We start from the raw sequence: 19,366 nt of genomic DNA, 5'->3' as shown, positions 1-19,366 counted from the left end.
ATGATATAATTAGACCAAAGTTGTTGTTTTATCATTAGAAAATACCAGAGAATAGTCAATAGACCACCTGCTGCTGCTACATCCTGAACAAAACCTGCAATATCTGTATGGATGTGTACAGAGTAGAAGTTAAACACAACGTTAAGGTGCAGTGATGGACAGGAGAGGACAGCAGCCTGATGTCAGCTGGCAGAATGTGCACACAGCCCTGTCATCCTGCCAGTGACTCTGGGTCATCACATGAAAAGTAAACAGGGGCAACTGTCAGATCTGTTTAGACTCTCAATAAACTGAAAGACCGAAACAAACACTGCCGAGATTTGCACTTGTCCAACATTATATGAATTATATAATATATATGGGTATTCGTACATCTTAATAGAAAAGAAACAAGTTGGTTTTGTTGCTGCAATGCTTTATAGTAAGGATTATAGAGTTTTTATTTTGACAAGTTGTGAACTTGGGTCTGAGTGTCGATTGCTTAACAGACCTGTGAAATAGCCGACCTGCAATGTATAAGAAAATATCATCAAGTAAATCATATAAATGAGTATATATGAGATGTGAAAGAAAAACACATTCTATAAAATTAGTGTAAAAAATAACACTGATCATAGCTCACTTAAACAGTTTCAGAAAGTAAGCTCCAATCAACATCACCAGTCACAAGTCAAGCAAAGAGCCCAGTCAGGTTGAGAACACACACTGCACTAGTATTTCCACAAATCAGGAAGTCCAGGTTGTTGTAAGGACCAAGAGAACAGGATACAAGTACCTTAAGATGAAGCACCACAAATGACCGATATGTGCTCAAAAAACAAACATCCTTTCAGAAACCTATGAGTTCCAAGCTAAGTCTATGTTTTTTTGCAGTCTGTGCAGGTAAAAGACATACCTGTATAATGATGCCTGAAAGTATTTGACTCCGTCCTCTTTCAAAAGAACACTCATGCAGTTCATGGTGTAAGAACAAAGTCTGAACCCAATGGTACGCCACACATCCTCAAAATACCACAGGGCTCAGGGAGAAGACAGACCTCAAGTCATATGACTAAAAACATGTGGAGGGAAAGTTCATGGGCTGTAGTAAACACTAGAAAAGGATATGAACTCAAAGGCCCATTTTATTTAGAAGACAAATTATGTGTTTCATACTTAGAGCAATTAGCTGCAGTGACTTCTCCTAGACATTCTAATATTGAAGAGGCTGTTATCCTGGAATAATATAACATATTTAATTTCTGATCACAGTTTAAATAATTGCTATTTCAGAATTATAAACTTAGATCCCAACATGATTTAGTTTTTTTACTTGTGATCTTCAGATACCATTCTTGACTTCCAAGCTTTTCCACCAAAACAACCCACACATGTAACCTCCACCTGTTTGGTGCGTTATATTTGTGTCTTACCTGTTTGTATGAGACGTAGATAGGTCTGCTGAAAATGATCCACTCCACCACCTTACTGCAGGGCGGAGTGGTCAAAGAGCCGGTGTAGCGATAGTAACTTCCCAGTGCGGACGGCAGCAGGTCCTTCAGCACAAACGGCTCCAGGAACGTCTCTTTCTCTGCATGAGAGTGGACAGGACACAATGTTCAGATCAATACAACATGATCTACACAGCACTTTGTGTTTCACTGTAAACTATGAGTTTCTGGAGCAGACCCAAGTGCTACTGTTTCACGGCCTTAAGGTTGATGCTATTGATTGCATTTGCATTGTGCCTGCCCTGTTCAATGTCCCCCTATTGACACACATAATGGCACTGGACACCTACAACATCACATCTCCAAGCACAAATGTTGACACAACGGAATGATTCACTAACAATGTTTGCTCCAAACAGAAATCACCAGTGATTTGAAACACAACTGAGGCTTCAAGCCAGACACTCTGTTTACTCTTTAAATGATTCTTTTAGAGGGAGAACGATGTGGATCCAACAAAGACAGGCATTGATTAAACAGTACAATAGTTTTATCCGTGGCTGTGTCATTTAGTTCCCACTGACCTCAGAGGAGATGGCAATGTGAATTATTTTTGTATTCATGGTGGACAATAGCAAGATGTGGAGCAAAATTATGTATAAGGCCATTTTCAGACATGAACTCAGGAAGATGTCCACAGAATTGGGTCCAGTTTGCCTTTCACACATGAACAACGCAGCATGAGATTCTCGGCTCAGACATGTTCACAACAACACAGAAATCTCCAGTGTTCAGGTGAGGGGAGGCTCAGCAGGCAGAGGCAGGACATAACACATTAATTATACTATGGACCTCACATGTTTTAGTTTACAACACCAGCATTGGCTCTTATTACCAAAAGCTCTCTTGATGTCTTAGTCTGTGTCTGGGATGTGTATGGGCTCCGCTTTTTCAACATGAGATATTTATATTCCTTTTGTTGATTTCATTTTATGCATGTTTGATATCAACAATCCTGCGGAGGATCTGTTTTCTCATATGGGCTAATTCTGTTGAGTTTTTCCCAAAGGCCTGGCAGGTAAAACTCCAGAGACAGTCCAGAGGCTCCCACTTGGACATCTGCAACCTCACATACAGCACCTCCGGAGAATATCAGAAGATTATCCACAGCTCAGAGCATGTCTGAAAGTAGCTTTAGTGTTGTGTTACCTGACCTGAGCTGTCGCATTATGCTACAAGTCTGGACGTTTTCAAATGCAGTCAGTTTCTCTGTGAATGAGATAATCATCTGTTTCCATGGGTGTCATGTGCTACCACTAGACTCTCAAGGACCAATGAAAAGAGGGAAACAGGCTGACTGTCGACACTGTGTTAATGAGATAACTTGAGTCATGTTTTTAATAAAGCTGAAACTTTACAATTTACAATTTTGTCTCAGGGCGTCTTGGGTTGAGTTCGTGGAAAGTTATGATGACAGCCTGCTCTCCGTTTTTGTCACCACCTTCGCTCATGCCTGCGGATTTAGCTGATGAATTGGACCAGGATGAAACGGAGGAAGATGACAAGCACGATCAAATCATTTTTGGAGTTTTGTACTTTCAAGCTGGGATCCAAAACATTTTCATTTGACGCAAAATGAGAACGTCCCTGAGTGCAGGATGAGTCATCAGTTTGCAGTCAACAGTTGAAACCATTTAAAAGGAAGAGAAAAGAGATTTAGATGAACACCAAAAAATGATATATAGATATAGATCTATTCCACATGAATTTGGCAAATAACAAAAAATGTTTTTGTATTTATGTAAACAAATCCACTGACCTACAAGCAATAACCTAGCATTGTTAAATAGTGGGGAGTGTGAAACAGCCACAATATATTTCCTCATGCAAAACAATAAGGCCATCCAGTATTAGTATTCTTCTTCTGATGTAACCACTTGTGTTATCTCTAAAATAAGAAACCAACAGCCAAGGCGACAGGGACAACGATCCACTGTTCCGATGAAAACATGTAAGGAAGGAGAGTGACAGGAATGGAAATAAAGGGTGAGAGGGTGTGTGAGTGTGTATGACGTGGGGCAGATGAGTGCAGCAGGGCGGGTCACTTGACAGGGATGGCGACGGGCGGAGAGGAAGATGCACTCTCTTTATCAGTGACATATAGATCCCCCCTAACCCTTCTTTCTCTTCCTTTTCACCCTCCACTGACAAGGCCTGTCTCCTGCTGCCTTCCCCAATGCCAAGTTCAGGGAAGTATTTTCAGCTCCATCGAATCCATGCGACAGAGTGAGCTGGGGAGGGAGGACGAGAGGAGACTGGGGTATGATGATAGAGAGGGAGTGGGGGTCGGTGGAGTGTACTCAGGAAATGGAAAATGATGACACAGACCCTCTTCAAGATTTATACATCTGAATTAGCCCTCTCAAGTACTGAACACACTCTTTGGCACATCTCGCTCCCAGCACATAGCTCAGTAAATGTCTGTGTGTGAGGCAAAAGAATGTCTCGGTCTTGTATACTTGCATATGACACATGCACGCAAACGGAGCATGAAAGAGGATGACGTTTTGGTGTGGCCGAACAGATTGTATGACAGTGTTGGTTTGTGACTCCTGTTTTTCTCCCACTAGCATAAGTGGTTGTAGCAGCAGCGACGATGCAGAAGGGCCCAGGAAAGTCTTACATTGGTTGGAGCAGCATGAGGCTGTTATCACACTGCAAGTATTTTAAGCTCTCAGCCTCCGGCGAGGCGTCAGAACAGCTGTCCATTCATTTAATCGTCCCTTAGTGTCCTCAGTAAGGACTTAATATTTCATTCCCCAGCTAGGGAAAACCACACACGCTTAGCACAAAGTCACATTTTGGGAGGCATCCAAGGACTCTGGGTTTGCGTGACTGTATCTGGTGCCAGTATTGATCTAAAATTGTGCCATAGCTGTGTTGTCTTGGTTCAGTTTGCTGCAAAAGTTCGAAGCTGTTGTGACAAAACCTAAAGAGAAAGAGGTGCACATGACTTGATATCTGCAGGTGAACTTTCATTCAGTCTTTGGAAGATTTCTTCGGTTTTAGATGTTCAGTGCCACTTTTGGTCAATCTCACAAAGTCACTGCCTTCTGAAATGCAAACTTGTTATGGACCGATTCATGTGAGAATTATCTCATTACCCACTCAGGGTTCAGGTTAGAGTTAAATTATTCAACTAAAAGTACATTGAGAGAGGAAAGTCTCCCAAGTTATTCTACTTCAAACTTAAAGTAAGTACTGATCTAGAAACAGCCTTTATATATTAAAGGGATAGTTCACCCAAAAATGAAAATTCACTCATTATCTACTCACCACTATGCCGATAGTCACCAGTTACTTCAATTATATTGGACTTGGTTGCAGCGCTGTTTACCCCTGAGACTCCAAAAGTGTTTAGTGGAATCAAACACTTCACCCACCCCTCCATCGGCATAGTGGTGAGTAGATAACGATAATGAGCCATTCCATTTTGTGATGTAAGTATTAAGTTATAATTGAAGGAAATGAAGGGAGCAACAAAAGAACAACACATTTCCATTTTGTTAGAGTTGTAAAAGGTAGCACTAAAAGGGAGCAATCTGTCCTACTACAATTACACAATAACATTCTTAGCAAGAAGTGACCCTAAACACCTCCGAATTACAGCCTTCAATTTAACCCTTAAAAGACACAGGTAGGACCCATCACTGAATGAGGCAAAAGAAAACACTTCATCTCTTTGGTGTTGTCATTGCATTCGCTCATTTGAGATGACATGAAGTGTACTTGGACTTGTACTTTGTTGGTCCATGTCACATTCAGTATCATGGAGGAGGTGGGGTTTATGTCCTGTACTGCCACCAGGGGGGAAGGAGATGTTTGGCTTCACTAATGGGGAGTATACAGTCTGTAAATGAATGATTCCTGTTTCTCTGTCACTAGTGTGAACTCTTCCATTCTGAGCTGCCAACTGTCACAGATGGCCTCTGAGTGAACACTGAGTTCTACACCACATTTACATACACTGACAGCTTTTATTGAAACACATCGTTTTCTTATTTGACCTGATGTAGGTGTGAGAGAATAACGTTTTCATGCGTGACTGAAAATGGTTCATTTCCAGACCCTCTTAGCAGCCAATCAGCATCAGAATGACGTGGATGTTTATTTGCCTTTTGGTTTACATGAGCATCCTTAAGCATCTATGACGAAAGAATAAATACATAACTGCTGTTTCCTTAATTTCTGAACTCCTGGACAGTGCTGCAGCATAGCAACAGTGGGTATAGAAAGAGTCTTAGAGGGTCTGTGACACATGACTTTTAGGAGAAAGCTGACATCTTAGCAGTGGTACTTTCAAAAATAAAAGAAGCAGAAACTCGTTTATTTGCACTGCAGTTAGATTGCTTCATTTGCACACAAAATGAGTTGGCATTTTATGCATGAATGAGAACTTGAGGCATTTTGCAGTGATTAGTGTTTTTACTGCTAAACATGGGGCAAATGACTCCCTCTGCAGTCTTATCAACAGATGGTAAATGTTGAGATTTATTGTGTGGATTTATTAGGATTTCATCTCATGTTTTTAAGTTTTCCTTTAATTGTGTTTTCTATTCTAAATCCTTTGAAACTGACGTCTGAATTAATTTGATTGGATTGTGGGCATAAATGATATTTCTAATGATACTTTGTAGTGTGTGCCTGGTGAGCAGTTACATTCCAATAATCCAAGGGAGTCTACTCAGACTGCAGACTGCTTTGCAAGCTCAAATGATTACCATGAAACACCTCACAGCTGCTTTCAGACATGCACTGGACTCCGCAGATTTCTCCGGAGGAGGACGTGCCTGTGTGAACACAAATGTCCGAGTGAGATGCTCCGCAGTTTCTACGGACTTTATCCACCTGATCTCCTCGTATAAAGTATGTGGAAATCCAGGAGAATCGATGTGAGAACACAGCAGGGGTTCCCCGCTGGATTCACCCCTAGCGAGTTGATGACGCTTCTAACATGCGTCAGACACAAAAATGAAAGAAAACATAATAACGTGGAGGATTTGATGCTTTTGTGAACACGTCTGTGCAGCAAAACCTCCCGCTGTGTGAAAAGCAAACCGCGGGTAAACTTCGTAGTCAATTGTCCGGATTTTACCCGCAGCTGCAGGTCATGTCTGAAAACTGCTTATGACATTTCCACTTCCTCCAGCAGACTGCCTTTTATGATGCTAATCTTGAAGGCAGATGTAATTCAACACTGTAATACTCCAACACTGAAGCAGGACAACATGTGGGAACAAGACGTTGAGAGGACTCTGCTCACATTGGATCTTTTTTTTTATCACATTTGTGTCCATCGTGATCTCAATCTCAGGTGATGTGTCCCAGATGTCACTTATGACCATACATACAAAGATTTCTAAATATTTAAAATGTACTCCCACAGTAGATATGTAACAAAACAATAGTCCCTATTCCATATAAGGTGACATTTGGCATATATACAAGTTAAGTGCTGTGATGTTCACTTCACTTTTCGTTGCTATGACTCTTTTACTCAGTGGATTATTCTGGAATGGAGAATCCTATTTGAATCAATCACTAAACAGATAATTAAAGCAAGAACCTGGTGTCATTGTATTGATCATGTGGGGGATCTATCCCTCCCTGCAGCTTGGTGTCACATTTTGTGCATGAGTTGACTCTCTGACCTGATTTCTTTCTCTCTCTCATTTCTCCAGTGTGAAGATCTTTTCTACACACCCTGTGCTCCTTCTCTCCACCAATATAAATGTGCTCTATACGCTTACATATTTCTGACAGACACAAACCATTGCTTTTAATTTTATGTGCAGTTTCATTCTGTTGCTTAAATATTCAAATTGAGTCGTCTTTTAATGCAATGGGGGGCTTTCCAGGTTGTTTTGTGTCTGTTATTACTGCAATCTATGTTATCTTGTCCGGTAGAAAAATGATGTAAAATGACAGAAACACAGCATCTTAACTTGGGTTGCATAAGCCCTTCTGAGCCATGATTGGCTGATGGTCTTGTTGGCGTCACACTGTAAATTCTTTACTATGTTTCTAAAGGACACACCAAGATCTATTTGATATTAATAAATACATGTTTGATTTCGGTCATCGGCAGCACATTTCACCCCGGACCTGAGATGAGAAGACAAAGACTTCATCTGCCATAATAAGAAATCGTGATATTCTGTGACTGACAGTCCGGTGAGCTGGAGATGAGTATGCCGAGTTTACTGTAACACTGTTTGTCCAGTACAGTTCAGAGCAAAGACAGAAGGAGAGTGAGTTGCCTTTGTTTAAATGCTGCATATAGCTGTATATTTGCACAGCCCTCTGTGACATCACTGTGTCATTTGCTCTGTTTATCTACTCAAGTGTCAGTGCTCTTGCTGCTCTCGTGTCACAGTGCTGAAATGAAGCCCTTCCTCCTCGCAGGCACAAATTACAAGTCCATTAATTCACTATCTTACTCACTGCACGTAGTCTCCGCTGACTTGGCACTCTGTGACCCTGATTGGCAATTAATTTTTAAAGGGCGTACATGGCTCACGGTGTTTCCCCCTTGATTTGAAGTACTGTGTTGACCCTATGGTGCCAGTATAGGAATTTAAAGAAGAGAAATTCTGTTTTCATTTTCCTCTTCCTCCCTTCGTCTGCACAAATATGTCTACCATTCATTACCGATGAGGGTTTAATTACAAAACGCTCTGTTTCACATCCAATCTGATGTGGCTCCATTGCAAAGTGCTCACATGTTAATCTTCTCTTTCATCCTCTACTCAGAAGGATTTCCAGAAATTTGGAGAACATATATTATCTATCTATTTGTCTGTCCTTATTTTCTCCTCAAACTGTGCTTAGGAAGATCTTTATTGAAAGGCTCTATATGGATTTTTATTTTAGTGGATATTTCAGCAGTTTGGGCGTCATGGTATATGCCTTGTGTTTAAGACCATGATTCTGGACTTGCATGAAGGTTGTTCGAGTTATTTATTTACAAGCTTTGTTTCGGTCAGCACATCTCTCCTTCTCACTTTCTGGTGAAGTGAAGTGCTTCTTAGCAGCACCTCATTTCCAGCTGAGCTGAAAGGCCGGCTGTTTTGGATAAGCTTGACTGAGACGGAAAAACTCTCCTAAAAAATGTGTCCTCACTCTGTCTGAGACACTTCATCCTCCTCTTAAAGAACGAGATGAACTAACTTCCTTCTGTATTTCTTTTCCTTTCGCATCAAAACAGCTGCAGGCCAGACTGTGGTGAAAATGTGGCATCAACATTAATGTTTAATGTTTGGGATATTCAGTGAGATTTTCTGCAAGTATCACATCATCTCACAGTTATCTAATGCTGCTATGGATAATAAGTATGCTAATAACAATAAGGTGCTATTTAACTTAATCAAAAATGTATTGGTTGTAACCCAAAATGTCTTTGTTGGTAGTGTTTATCACACTGATGTATGTTTAAGTGCTTATGTTTAACATATGTTTAGTATAATTAGTTATTTGATGATGCAAAAATGGGATGAGACATCATGATTGACAGCTAAAATAGACTAGATTGATAAATTGGTCAGGTAGGTGTGTGGGCGACACCCCTATACCATGGCTCCACTCAATGATCACTCTGTGCACACTGGCTCCAAATGAGGACCCCAGTGTAATATGGCAGCAACGTCGATGATATTTTTGCTTTCTTGTCTTCCTACAACCTATGGTCATGTGGTAACAATGGGTATTTACCTCAGTTTATCGTTTAGAGACTTAGAACACGTTTTTATTGAGAGTATTCAGTTCATTATTTGTTCTGCCAACTCAGGAAATGCCTAAAAGAAATGCCATTTCTTTGAGGCCTTATGTGTTACACACTCTGGGAGATATTTTATCTTCTCCTTCTCTTTTGTCTAACACTATTCCAGATATGTTTTTGAAATGACAGTAATGATGATCTCTGCAGTAGCGATGATGACATATCTGTTTGTCAGAGTTCACTACAACCAAGATTAAAATGAATAGCATGAGAGAGCTATGCTTTGCTTGTCCTCCTCCTCGCTACCGCCTCTCGTCTTATCCATCATTCCACCACATCATTATAAGTCTTTGCATCTGCCTCCAAAGCCCCTGCAAACCCGGCTTAGACAATGGGCTCCTCTCTTCACTGCCGAAGCCTTTCATGAGCTCTCTATGTAAATCAGGCTCGGCTTCTTTATACCGGACTGATTTCACAGGGATGGCATGGAGCCACTAGCTGGCTAGCTAGTCAGAGGTCATTTGTTCCAGCGAAGTTTCATGTAAAATGCAACAAGACACGAGGTACAAAAGCAGCAGAGTCAGGCCTGTGGTGCATGTCCGCCAGACAAGCCCAGCAACAAGAGAAGAGAGTGCTGTGAACAATTTAACCACCCGCTGCTCTGTAGAGTAGCACTGGTGGAGACAGAGAAAATTAACCAACTACCCTCCCTGTGGGAGAGATGGGAGTGTGGCCTTGATTGAACTTGAGTGGTCTTTGTGCAGATGAATTATGGAGGCAGAGGAGTTTTTCCAAGACAGCTGAGCAGGAGATAGAGTACATGTATCATGCGGTGGGGTTTAATCAAAGTTTTATTTGTGTATGCTGAAGCTCTCAAAATTCACTCTGAAGCCGTTCTGTAGATGCAATGCAAGTGGGGCCCTTTGGGTGGGTGGGTGGGTGTGTGGAGGGGGGGAGTACAGCACATCACTTTAGGATAAATGTTTTGATCATGACAGGGATGAACTTCGGGGCTGTGTGCATGAGACAACTGTTTTTAACTCAGGGCAGACAGTGCTAACAAAAACATGCAAAACCCTTTAATTTGTTATGGGAAGAAAAAAAGCACGGAATCATCCCAGAAGTCCTGATTTATTGTAAGAAAATACTGTATGTGAGGCACTGAATGATGCAAAAGGATGATACTTTTTGATGAGGAGTGGAAACAAAGCTGGAGTACCCTCCAATTGAAATGAGATAAAATAAAATACATCAGCTTATTATTCCACTCACATGACTTTTCTCTGCATCTTTCAATGTCGTGTAGAGAGCATCAAACCCACATTACTGCCTCAACTAGTAAGTTTGTTAGTGAAAATAACACACATCAGTCCTCTCTCCATATATAAGTGAAACTGCAGATTCACTTCCTCCAAAGCACTGCCCATGTTGCTCCATACACTTGGCCCTCACATTTCCTGTTGCAATGGTCACCAGTCAAGACCAGCAGGTTGATGTTCTGTATGAAGCTGTTCTGTCACTAATGGTGGCTCTGATCACAATGGAGGTGGGACAGCCTGTGTCCCTTATTAACGCTGTTTTTAAAACATGAACTTTGACTATTCGACTTTGTCCGAAGTTTGCTTTTCACTTATGAGTAACGCAGCAGGAGATTCTCTGCTCAGACGCATTCACAGCACCACAGAAGTCTCTGGAGTTTTCAGGTGAGGCAGGATGTAACTAATTATTTCCGCTGCAGAGAACACATGTTTTAGTTTACAGCACATCATCTCTGTCAGTGTCTTCTACATGTATACAGAGTGTGGGGGAGACGTGCAGCAAAGGGCCGCAGGTCGGATTCGAACCCGGGCCACTACAGTTGAGGGCATGTCCACTTGCTCAGGGTGAAGATCTCCTACTTTGGCCTCACATCTGGAAATTATGCAGAGTTTTTACTTGGGGGCTTGAAGGAGAAAGTCCGAGGGCTCTCACTCGCACATTTGCATTCTCACATACAACCCCTTTGGAGAATGTCCGGAGATTGTTCAGAGTTCACTGCCTGTCTGAAAGTAGTGTAACTGGTGTTTAACCAGAAGATGTCTTTAAAAAATATACAGTCATGAGGGTAGTAACATAAATGTTATTACCCACTGTCGTCTTATTTTTTTTAAAGTTTTGACCATTATATATTTGACTCGTGAAAACATTGCATTTTTCTATCATGTCTGATAGTTTCACATAATACGAAATAACAGAGGTCATTGGACTAAATCCCAGCTGCTTGATTTGATTTCTTTGCAGGAGCCTTCTTTAAGTTGAAATGTTCCCTTTTCTGGATACAGATGTGTCATATGGATGTAAATGGTACTTTGATTAATTAGAGTGAATTATGGAGAAAATATAGTGTAACTGTGCTGATTTCTGATGTCAGAGCTTGATGTCAGAATTTAATGGACGGTAAATGTTCATCAGGGCTAAAATCTAACCCTTCTGTAAATATGTGGGCAGGAGAAGAATAACAACATCTTAAACATCTTAAAATGTATTTATCTATTCCCTGTGTGACTGGGCACTGGCACTCACCATGATGGACCACGCCCTTCAGGCCATGGATTATGGGGTCGACAGCAGGATTGTCATTCCCTCCAACCTGAGGAACACAAAAAGATCTGCTGTAAAATACAGTGATCATCACATTAAGCATTATTAAAAGACAACATCACTGTATACAGATTAACCATATTATCTTAGTCAGTACAGGCTCTCAGTCCAGCTGAGAGACCAAACTGGTATCCCGGTCCATCAAACCCCCTGTAGGACAACCAACGAGCCACTGACATGTAGGTGGCTGTGGCTCACGAGGAGGTGTGGGTCACCCCTAACCAAAGTGTTCGTGGTTCAATCCCAGCTGGCTCCTCTATTTTGCACACCAAAGTGTCCTTGGGCCAGACACTGAACCCTAAATTGCTCCTGACGGCTGGGCTGAAAGATTGTGATTGATCTGTAAAGAGGAAGTGCTGCACAAAGCTGCACTTTATGAATGTTTGTGTGAATGGGGGAATGTCCAAACAATCAAGACTCGAAAAGATAAATAAAAACCATGGACAATAAAAAAAAGTAATCACATTACGGGCCAATGGTTGTTTACCTCAATTCAGTTTATACCTGCTGTTGCTGTTGCAGTGACTCAGTTCCCTGCAGGAATAAATAGTCCACTTATCTGGGCATATACAGTATAATGCCCACATCTGTTCATAATCATAGTAAAGTCGCCTACATTGTGTGTTTTAATTCACCTGTGGAAAGAGAGAGAAAATAACAGATTCATGCTCGAGAAAGAGAAAGAGAGATGTGACATGGGTGGAGGAAAACAGTCGAAAAGCACAGCAGAGATCCTGAGAAACCAAGTGCAGTGTAATTGGGAGAAACAATCAGCAGCAATCAACCAGGCCCTCTCCATGGGAACTCAAAGAGGGAGCGATGTCATAGTAACACATGCATTTTCATTGTCTTCAATTAGAGCATCATTGTTGTCATGGAAGCTGGAAATCAATAAAAAAAAAACAAGCACACAAAAAGGCTAAACACAAGTGCCTTCAAATATGACTGACCAGTCAGTCTGATCAGTGCCCTCTTTGGTTACATATTTGTTTAAAATGCACAAAAAACTGTTTTGAAGTGTGTGTGATGTGACAAGTCCATCAGGTTACAAATAGGTGGACTACTTTCATGGACATGCATTACACATTTCACATGAATAGTTTGAATTCAAATGCATGGAAGAGACATTTTCTTGGAAAACCTGGAAAATGTTTGAATGACTGTTAAAATGCCAGATAATTACTGTTATTACACATATTGTAGGGTGACAAGCAAGATGGACTGTTTGTAAAGACAGCAGGGCGCAGTATTTTTGTCCACTTGCCTTTTACATGTTAAACACTAACAATAAAAAAAAGTGTAGTCAATTTCCATGTTTCCTGTAGTGATTTTGTAGCCGCAATTGCATCTGATTTTCAGTTTGCAATTTGCTCCCACTATTGCCGTTTTGCTATCAACACATTTCATTGGGAACTCAAAGCTTTTTTCATTTGAAAAGAAAATTGTGTCTGTCCACATAAGCGTTTTGGCTCCTTATCAGTTTTAATCCCCATCACTAATCACATATCACGTGACTGCTCCTGTACACAGGCGTGCAGTTGCCACCGTAAACAAGAAGACATGCGCATGCCGGTGAACTGGCACTGCTCAAACAAAAGCTTGTCTCCATGCCTGTAAGCAGTTTAATCATTGCAAAATGCAGAATTTAACTGCACACCAGCTTTAAGCAAAGACAACAGGGTCAGCAACACTTGTAATTGATTATCCATGTTGTGTTATACACTGGTAGCCGAGCCTTGTTTTCTTACAGACGAATCAGCATATGCTACACGGTCACTAAAAAGACCCAATCAGCAAGCATCTATGTCATTGTGTCCAAACAGCTCTGTTTTTCAAACTAAAATGAGAGTGGTGTATCCATAGCAGTGTTGATGCATTTTCCAAAGAAAACATATTAATATGGAAGTAACATGAGTCTGCGTACAAACGTCAGCAGTGAGGTCTGGATTATTAACAGGAACCATGTTTAACATTTTAAAAAGGGACATTTTCAATGCTTTGAAATAAACACATTATATTCACGCCCATTATACTCACATACTGGTATACATGTTAAAACAGCAGGGGGCGATGCTGGCTGACTCCTCAGCAGTTGTGTTAATAAAATATGAGTCAGAGAAACAGTCTTTACTGCTGTAGCCTCTTTTTCTTTTGTATGTATTTTGTCTTTTATCTACTTCTGCATACAATCATTTGATTTCTCTGGTTTAAATTGCTCATCATATGCTGCAGATCATAAACCATGTGAACTAAAGTAACTGTGTCCTTTGTGTGTAATTTAATGTGAGTCCCAACATACAGCTATATCTCTACAGCTGTGGCTCACCACACAATGAAATTGTTAGTTATGCTGTTATATTTGTTGTTCTTTTTCTGTGTTCATTGTAACAATAAACAAGTCATGTTGACTGGACAGGCAAGAGTCAATCATGGGATCAATAAAGAAAAACCTGTTTCACTAAAAACAGGAACAGCCTATTCTTCTGAGGGGCAGTAGGACCACCTGCAATACGCTGTGCAGACAGAAACAAAAAGAAAGCACCTGTTTTAACAAGTGTTGTCTTTCTGAAGTATTAGTCATTACTGCTGCTCTAATACACTGACTGCTGCTTAAACTACTAACCCTGCTACCACCGTGACTATACCCGCTTCAAAAAAACTACTAGTAGCTACTTTTATTTTGACACATATATTCAACATCACTCCAACTATACAATTGTTACTATACTGCTACCACTAGTGACTACGTACAGATACAACAACAATTACTACTACTAATAATCATCATTGTCACATTCAATTAAATTCAATTTTATTTGTATAGGGCCAAATCATTACATACATTATCTCAAGGCACTTTACATAGAAGGTCAAGGACAAATGGGGAGGAGAGGAGAGGTGGGTGGAAAAGAGGGAGAGACTTTACCATTGTCAGGTAATAAATAGATTTCCTTTAATTACAATGCAGCTATAATTTTTTTTAACCTTTTAGGTGAAATATCAGTTTTTCACTTTTAGCCAAAAGTGTAAATATGCCTTAGAGAGCAACAGAGAGCCGTGTTGTGTAGAACACAAGCAAACCCAAACTCAGGCAGAGCCACTAGCAGCATCCATATCCAACGTGTTGCATGAACAACAGAGAGACTGCCAAGACTGTCATCCCACCCCTCCCTCGCCTGACTCTCCTCGACCTCGCGTGTCCTGGATTTGGACACACGCACTTCACCTGGGGGTTTAACAAACACACACGCAAAGTCCATTTGGATTCTGAAAAACTACACTTGTTGGACAGGATTTCATTTTCAAGTTTGGTGAGAAGGATTATTGGGATTTGTCCTCACACTGCCTGCCTGCCTGGACCGCAGCCAAAGCACATAGAATAAAACACAGCCTGTTCTGGGCTTTCATCAACCACATGAAAACATCCTATTGTAAAGCAAGCCATTTCTGTGGATGATTTGTCCAACAATTTCATCCAATTACCTTGAGTAGGAATTATATAAAAAAAAACACCCATGTGTTTACTAACAAGGGTGGTGAATGATCATGTGACATACACATGCTTTAATTCCAAACTGTTCCTGCTGCTCACTGTCATGTGTGGATGTTCAGGTAGAGGTGCACTGCGTCCTTAATTGGGCAACAGCTCTTTTTGGGTGAGAGCAACATGTGTTATCCAAACGTAAACGAGAGTAGGCCTCCTATCTCCTTCATAACAGAAGTAGTGCTCACGTTACTAGTTCTCAATAATACGACTTCCTGCAACGCCCACGCACTGCTCACGCATTCCAGTGTGGCCAAGCTGTTAATCTGACACTGCAGTTATGAAGTGAAAGTGTTCGCTCCGCACAGCTGCAGAGTCACATCACAAAGGAAGTCTTACAAGAGGAGAGTTGGCCGACGAGGATGATGAGGATTTTGTGTTAAAAGATCATTAAAACGTTGGATAGTTTGAGGATCTACTGTCTCTGTGAATTTTAGAGATGGTGCAGCTCAGGCCACACTTTTCTGTCTGAATGATCCTGAAAGAAAACTAACTGAGCACAACCCGAACCCAACAGGTATTCAGTTTTTTGTGTGCAAACCCTGACCTGAGCCCGATGCAGTTAATAAGCTGAGTTTGTGTTATGTTGTGTTCACACCAAACACAAAGCGTATTTTCGCAGTATGTTACTTGCACGTGTTTGGATGCAGAATCATTTGTGTTCAAGTGCATACCTCCGCCAAGGTCCAACAGTCCCCCTACATTCAAGTAGCACCAAATTGTATGGACTCATAGATATTAGTTCTCTAAATATACCTGATGTTTTTCATCAAGATCCATGAATTTCATTTGGGAAAATAGAGAAAATGTCAAACAAAAAACCTCTATCTCGCAATGTAGAAAAAAGGTAATGATAAAAATCCTTGATCCTCCCCTTTATTTAGATTTTATTCAATATCTTACCCTTCAGTTTCAAGAAATTAATTGAGTAGTTGTTGTGTAATCCTACTAACACACAAACAGGAATGAAAACAACAACCTCCTTAGCAGAAGTAATGAAAAAAAAACTTTTTCAAACATACAATATGTGCCTGGATGCCTTATCAGATAATAATAAGGGGTTATCTTAAGCCAGTTTGCAACTTAATCATATGGAAATAAGCAAATGAGTTCAGCAGAGTTGGCAGACTTGTCAACAACTGTGGTGCATCCCAGGTCAAGGGAAGTGATGCAGCAAACTCTACAGGGACCGCAACAAAGTTAGACCGAGGAAAAGATCATCTGTGGGTTACTGCCTTCTTAACTACGCTGTTAGAGGGAGATGCAGGGACACTGAAGTCAGTTTGCTGCGCTCTTCCTTCAGATGCATTCTTGCCAATCCATGACTAGCTTGTAAAATGCCTTGTGCATTACCATGATGATAAGTGACATCACCAAAACTAGGATCATATGGAAATATACTCTTTGTCTGAGGCAGCCTGCGGTAACTATGACACCAAGGGCTGGTGGCCAAAACGGTAGGAAGAATCTAAACAGTGACACATGGCTTAAGCTGCAGGACTGTGTAACAAGGAGGTATTCCATTGTCTCTGTGGGATCCCCCCCATTGACAACATGGGCTTGTACAGGCAAAACACGGAATAATTAATTAGCCTAAACTTAGTTGCAGCAATGTTAGACACAGTTTCAACTTAGCAGAAGTTCCTAGCTGGAAGTGAAATAAGGAGCTTGTTTTTGGTTCAAGGCAAGAGAGAAATTGGGTGAGGAAAAAAGTGTGTGTGTGTGTGTGTGTGTGTGTGTGTGTGTGTGTGTGTGTGGTGTGTGTGTGTGTGTGTGTGTGTGTGTGTGTGTGTGAATGAAAAGAGATTAAGAGAAATAAAGGCGACCATGGAGACACAGAGAAAATGACAGACAGGGAGGAGGAGAGAAAGAAAGGAGGACAGAGGGAATTAGCGTTTCATTATTAATGTTTGTCTCTGAAAGCCCACAGGCTCGTCCCCCGAGATCCTGAGCCACCAGGCCTCACTTCACAATGTCCTACTCTCTCTCTATCTATGCCTTTCTCCCTCTTTAAATCCTGCATCTTTCGTTCTTTCTCTTCATCCGTTCCCACAGCTAAGGCTCCCTCTTTCTCTCCAGGGACAGAGCAGCGCAGTGACAAATCAGGAAAAAAAACACTGTACAATGTGACATGTCCTCATATTTCTCTCCTCCACCATTTTTCTCTCTCATCGCCCAACGCTTTCTTCCACTGTCATCCATCCAAGATCCCTCACAATGTATCCTCTCTCTCTTGACTTGCTTCACCTCCTTCTGTGTCATAGAGAGACTCATTTCCTCCCCTTGGCACTGGCCGGACTAACCGCTGATGAATCAATGGCATAATAGATGTGATGGTTCTTTCAAACAAGACACATTGGAGTGGAGTTACTATCAGTGACAAATTTATCAGTGGGTGCTGGGAGATGGGGAGAAATACTAGACAAACACATTATTTTTGCTGTTCACTACCTCTTGGATTTAGACCTCATAAAATAATTCAGAACTTGACAAAAAGCCAACTGATCTTTTGGACATTTTTATTAAGATATACACTTTTTAATTCTGGGGTTTGTGTCATTTTTGGATGTCGACAAAAATGAGACATGACCTCTAATCTGTGTGTCGCGGTTGTCTGTTGTTCATACAGGCAGCGTTTGTGCAGCTTGTCTGCAGAGGAGCTGCAATGTGAGGATTCAGGTATGATCACTGTATTTCCTTTAATAAAAGCATGGCTATATATGCTACTACATGTCAGGACTCTACGGTATGAAGTTGTACAACTTCTGATCCTGCAATAACGATAAAAACTTTGTTCAAACAAATGAATGGATTCAGTAATGAGAAATGCAAGGGCGCCTATGGCTGAGAGGTAGAGCGGTCGTCCTCCAACCAGAAGGGCGGCACTTCGATCCCACTCTTCCCCATCTGCATGCCGAAGTGTCCTTGGGCAAGATGCTGAACCCTGAATGGCCCCTCATAGAAAAAATGTGCTTCTAATAGATTCACTGTGTGTGTGTGAATGGGTGAATGGCAAACTGTAATGTAAAGTGCTTTGAGTGGTCATCAAGACTATAGAAGTGCTACATAAATACAAACCATGTTCCATTCCTTTTAAACAGGTACAGAAAGAGTTGTAAACATTTATGTTTTGACATATTCAGCAGATATGCATTCAAACTGTGGTGAAAGACAATTTTTTACTGTCTATTCTGCAGATAAAATATGCAAGAACTCTATTTTCCAGAGGAGCAGCGCTGTTTACGCAGGCAGTGTGGACGCTCTAATCTGTTAAACATGGGTGCCAAAATGAAAGGCAAGCCATTCCGCAGTGCACGGACACTGCTTACTCAGCCAGAGTGGCCAGGGCATCACAGAACAAACAAATGCATGTTAGTCTAACAGAATGTATACAAAGATGGAGCCAGACCCTACACAGTGGCGATTGCAGGATGGAGCTGCGGTAGCTAGGTCCCGTCAAAACATGTTTTTTTTGGCGTGGTTTTTCCTAACTCTTGTTGAAGGTTAAGGACAGAGGATGTCACACCTTGTTGTGAGACAAATTGGGATTTGTGAATATGGGCTGTACAAATGAAATGACATTTTATAATATCAAATAACTAATTAAAATAAGATTTAGTGGAAAAAATAACACTTGAACATACATTAGTGTGATAAGAATTACTGAAAATGAAAACATATTTGAGTAAAGTTTATTTGACGTATAGGCTACTTTGACTTTTCAATGGAGCCCGTCCCACCACCTAACATGAAGGAGTCCATTTTGGACCTATACAGCACCAGGTGGCGATTGAGACGCTTTGGCTTCATTTTTGGGGAGCAGTTGTGTCATCCATCTTTATATAAAGAGTTAGTCTACACGTTAGCTTATATTTTGTTGTTCTGATTAGTTACAGTTCTACTCTGCAATGACATACTTTGCATTACAGCATTAAAATTAAAAATTAAAATTGGCCATAGGTAAAAACATTTGCA

At 41.0% G+C, this 19,366-nt stretch overlaps 1 protein-coding gene across 2 annotated transcripts in view; it reads right to left on the bottom strand.

Annotated features, from left to right (window-relative positions):
• LOC118104932 (receptor-type tyrosine-protein phosphatase gamma) overlaps window positions 1-19,366 on the bottom strand; it is a 369,897-nt gene that overhangs the window by 72,697 nt on the left and 277,834 nt on the right. For both annotated transcript variants that reach the window (XM_035152240.2, XM_047339382.1), the window contains 2 exons: window positions 11,770-11,836; window positions 1,413-1,570 (listed from right to left, as the gene is read on the bottom strand). In XM_035152240.2, the coding sequence (XP_035008131.2) occupies window positions 1,413-1,570; window positions 11,770-11,836 (225 nt within the window). The remainder of the gene's footprint in view (window positions 1-1,412; window positions 1,571-11,769; window positions 11,837-19,366) is intronic.

Source organism: Hippoglossus stenolepis, chromosome 3 (genome assembly GCF_022539355.2).
Source record: "Hippoglossus stenolepis isolate QCI-W04-F060 chromosome 3, HSTE1.2, whole genome shotgun sequence".
Classification (NCBI taxonomy): domain Eukaryota; kingdom Metazoa; phylum Chordata; class Actinopteri; order Pleuronectiformes; family Pleuronectidae; genus Hippoglossus; species Hippoglossus stenolepis.
This window is presented reverse-complemented; position numbering and strand designations above follow the sequence as displayed.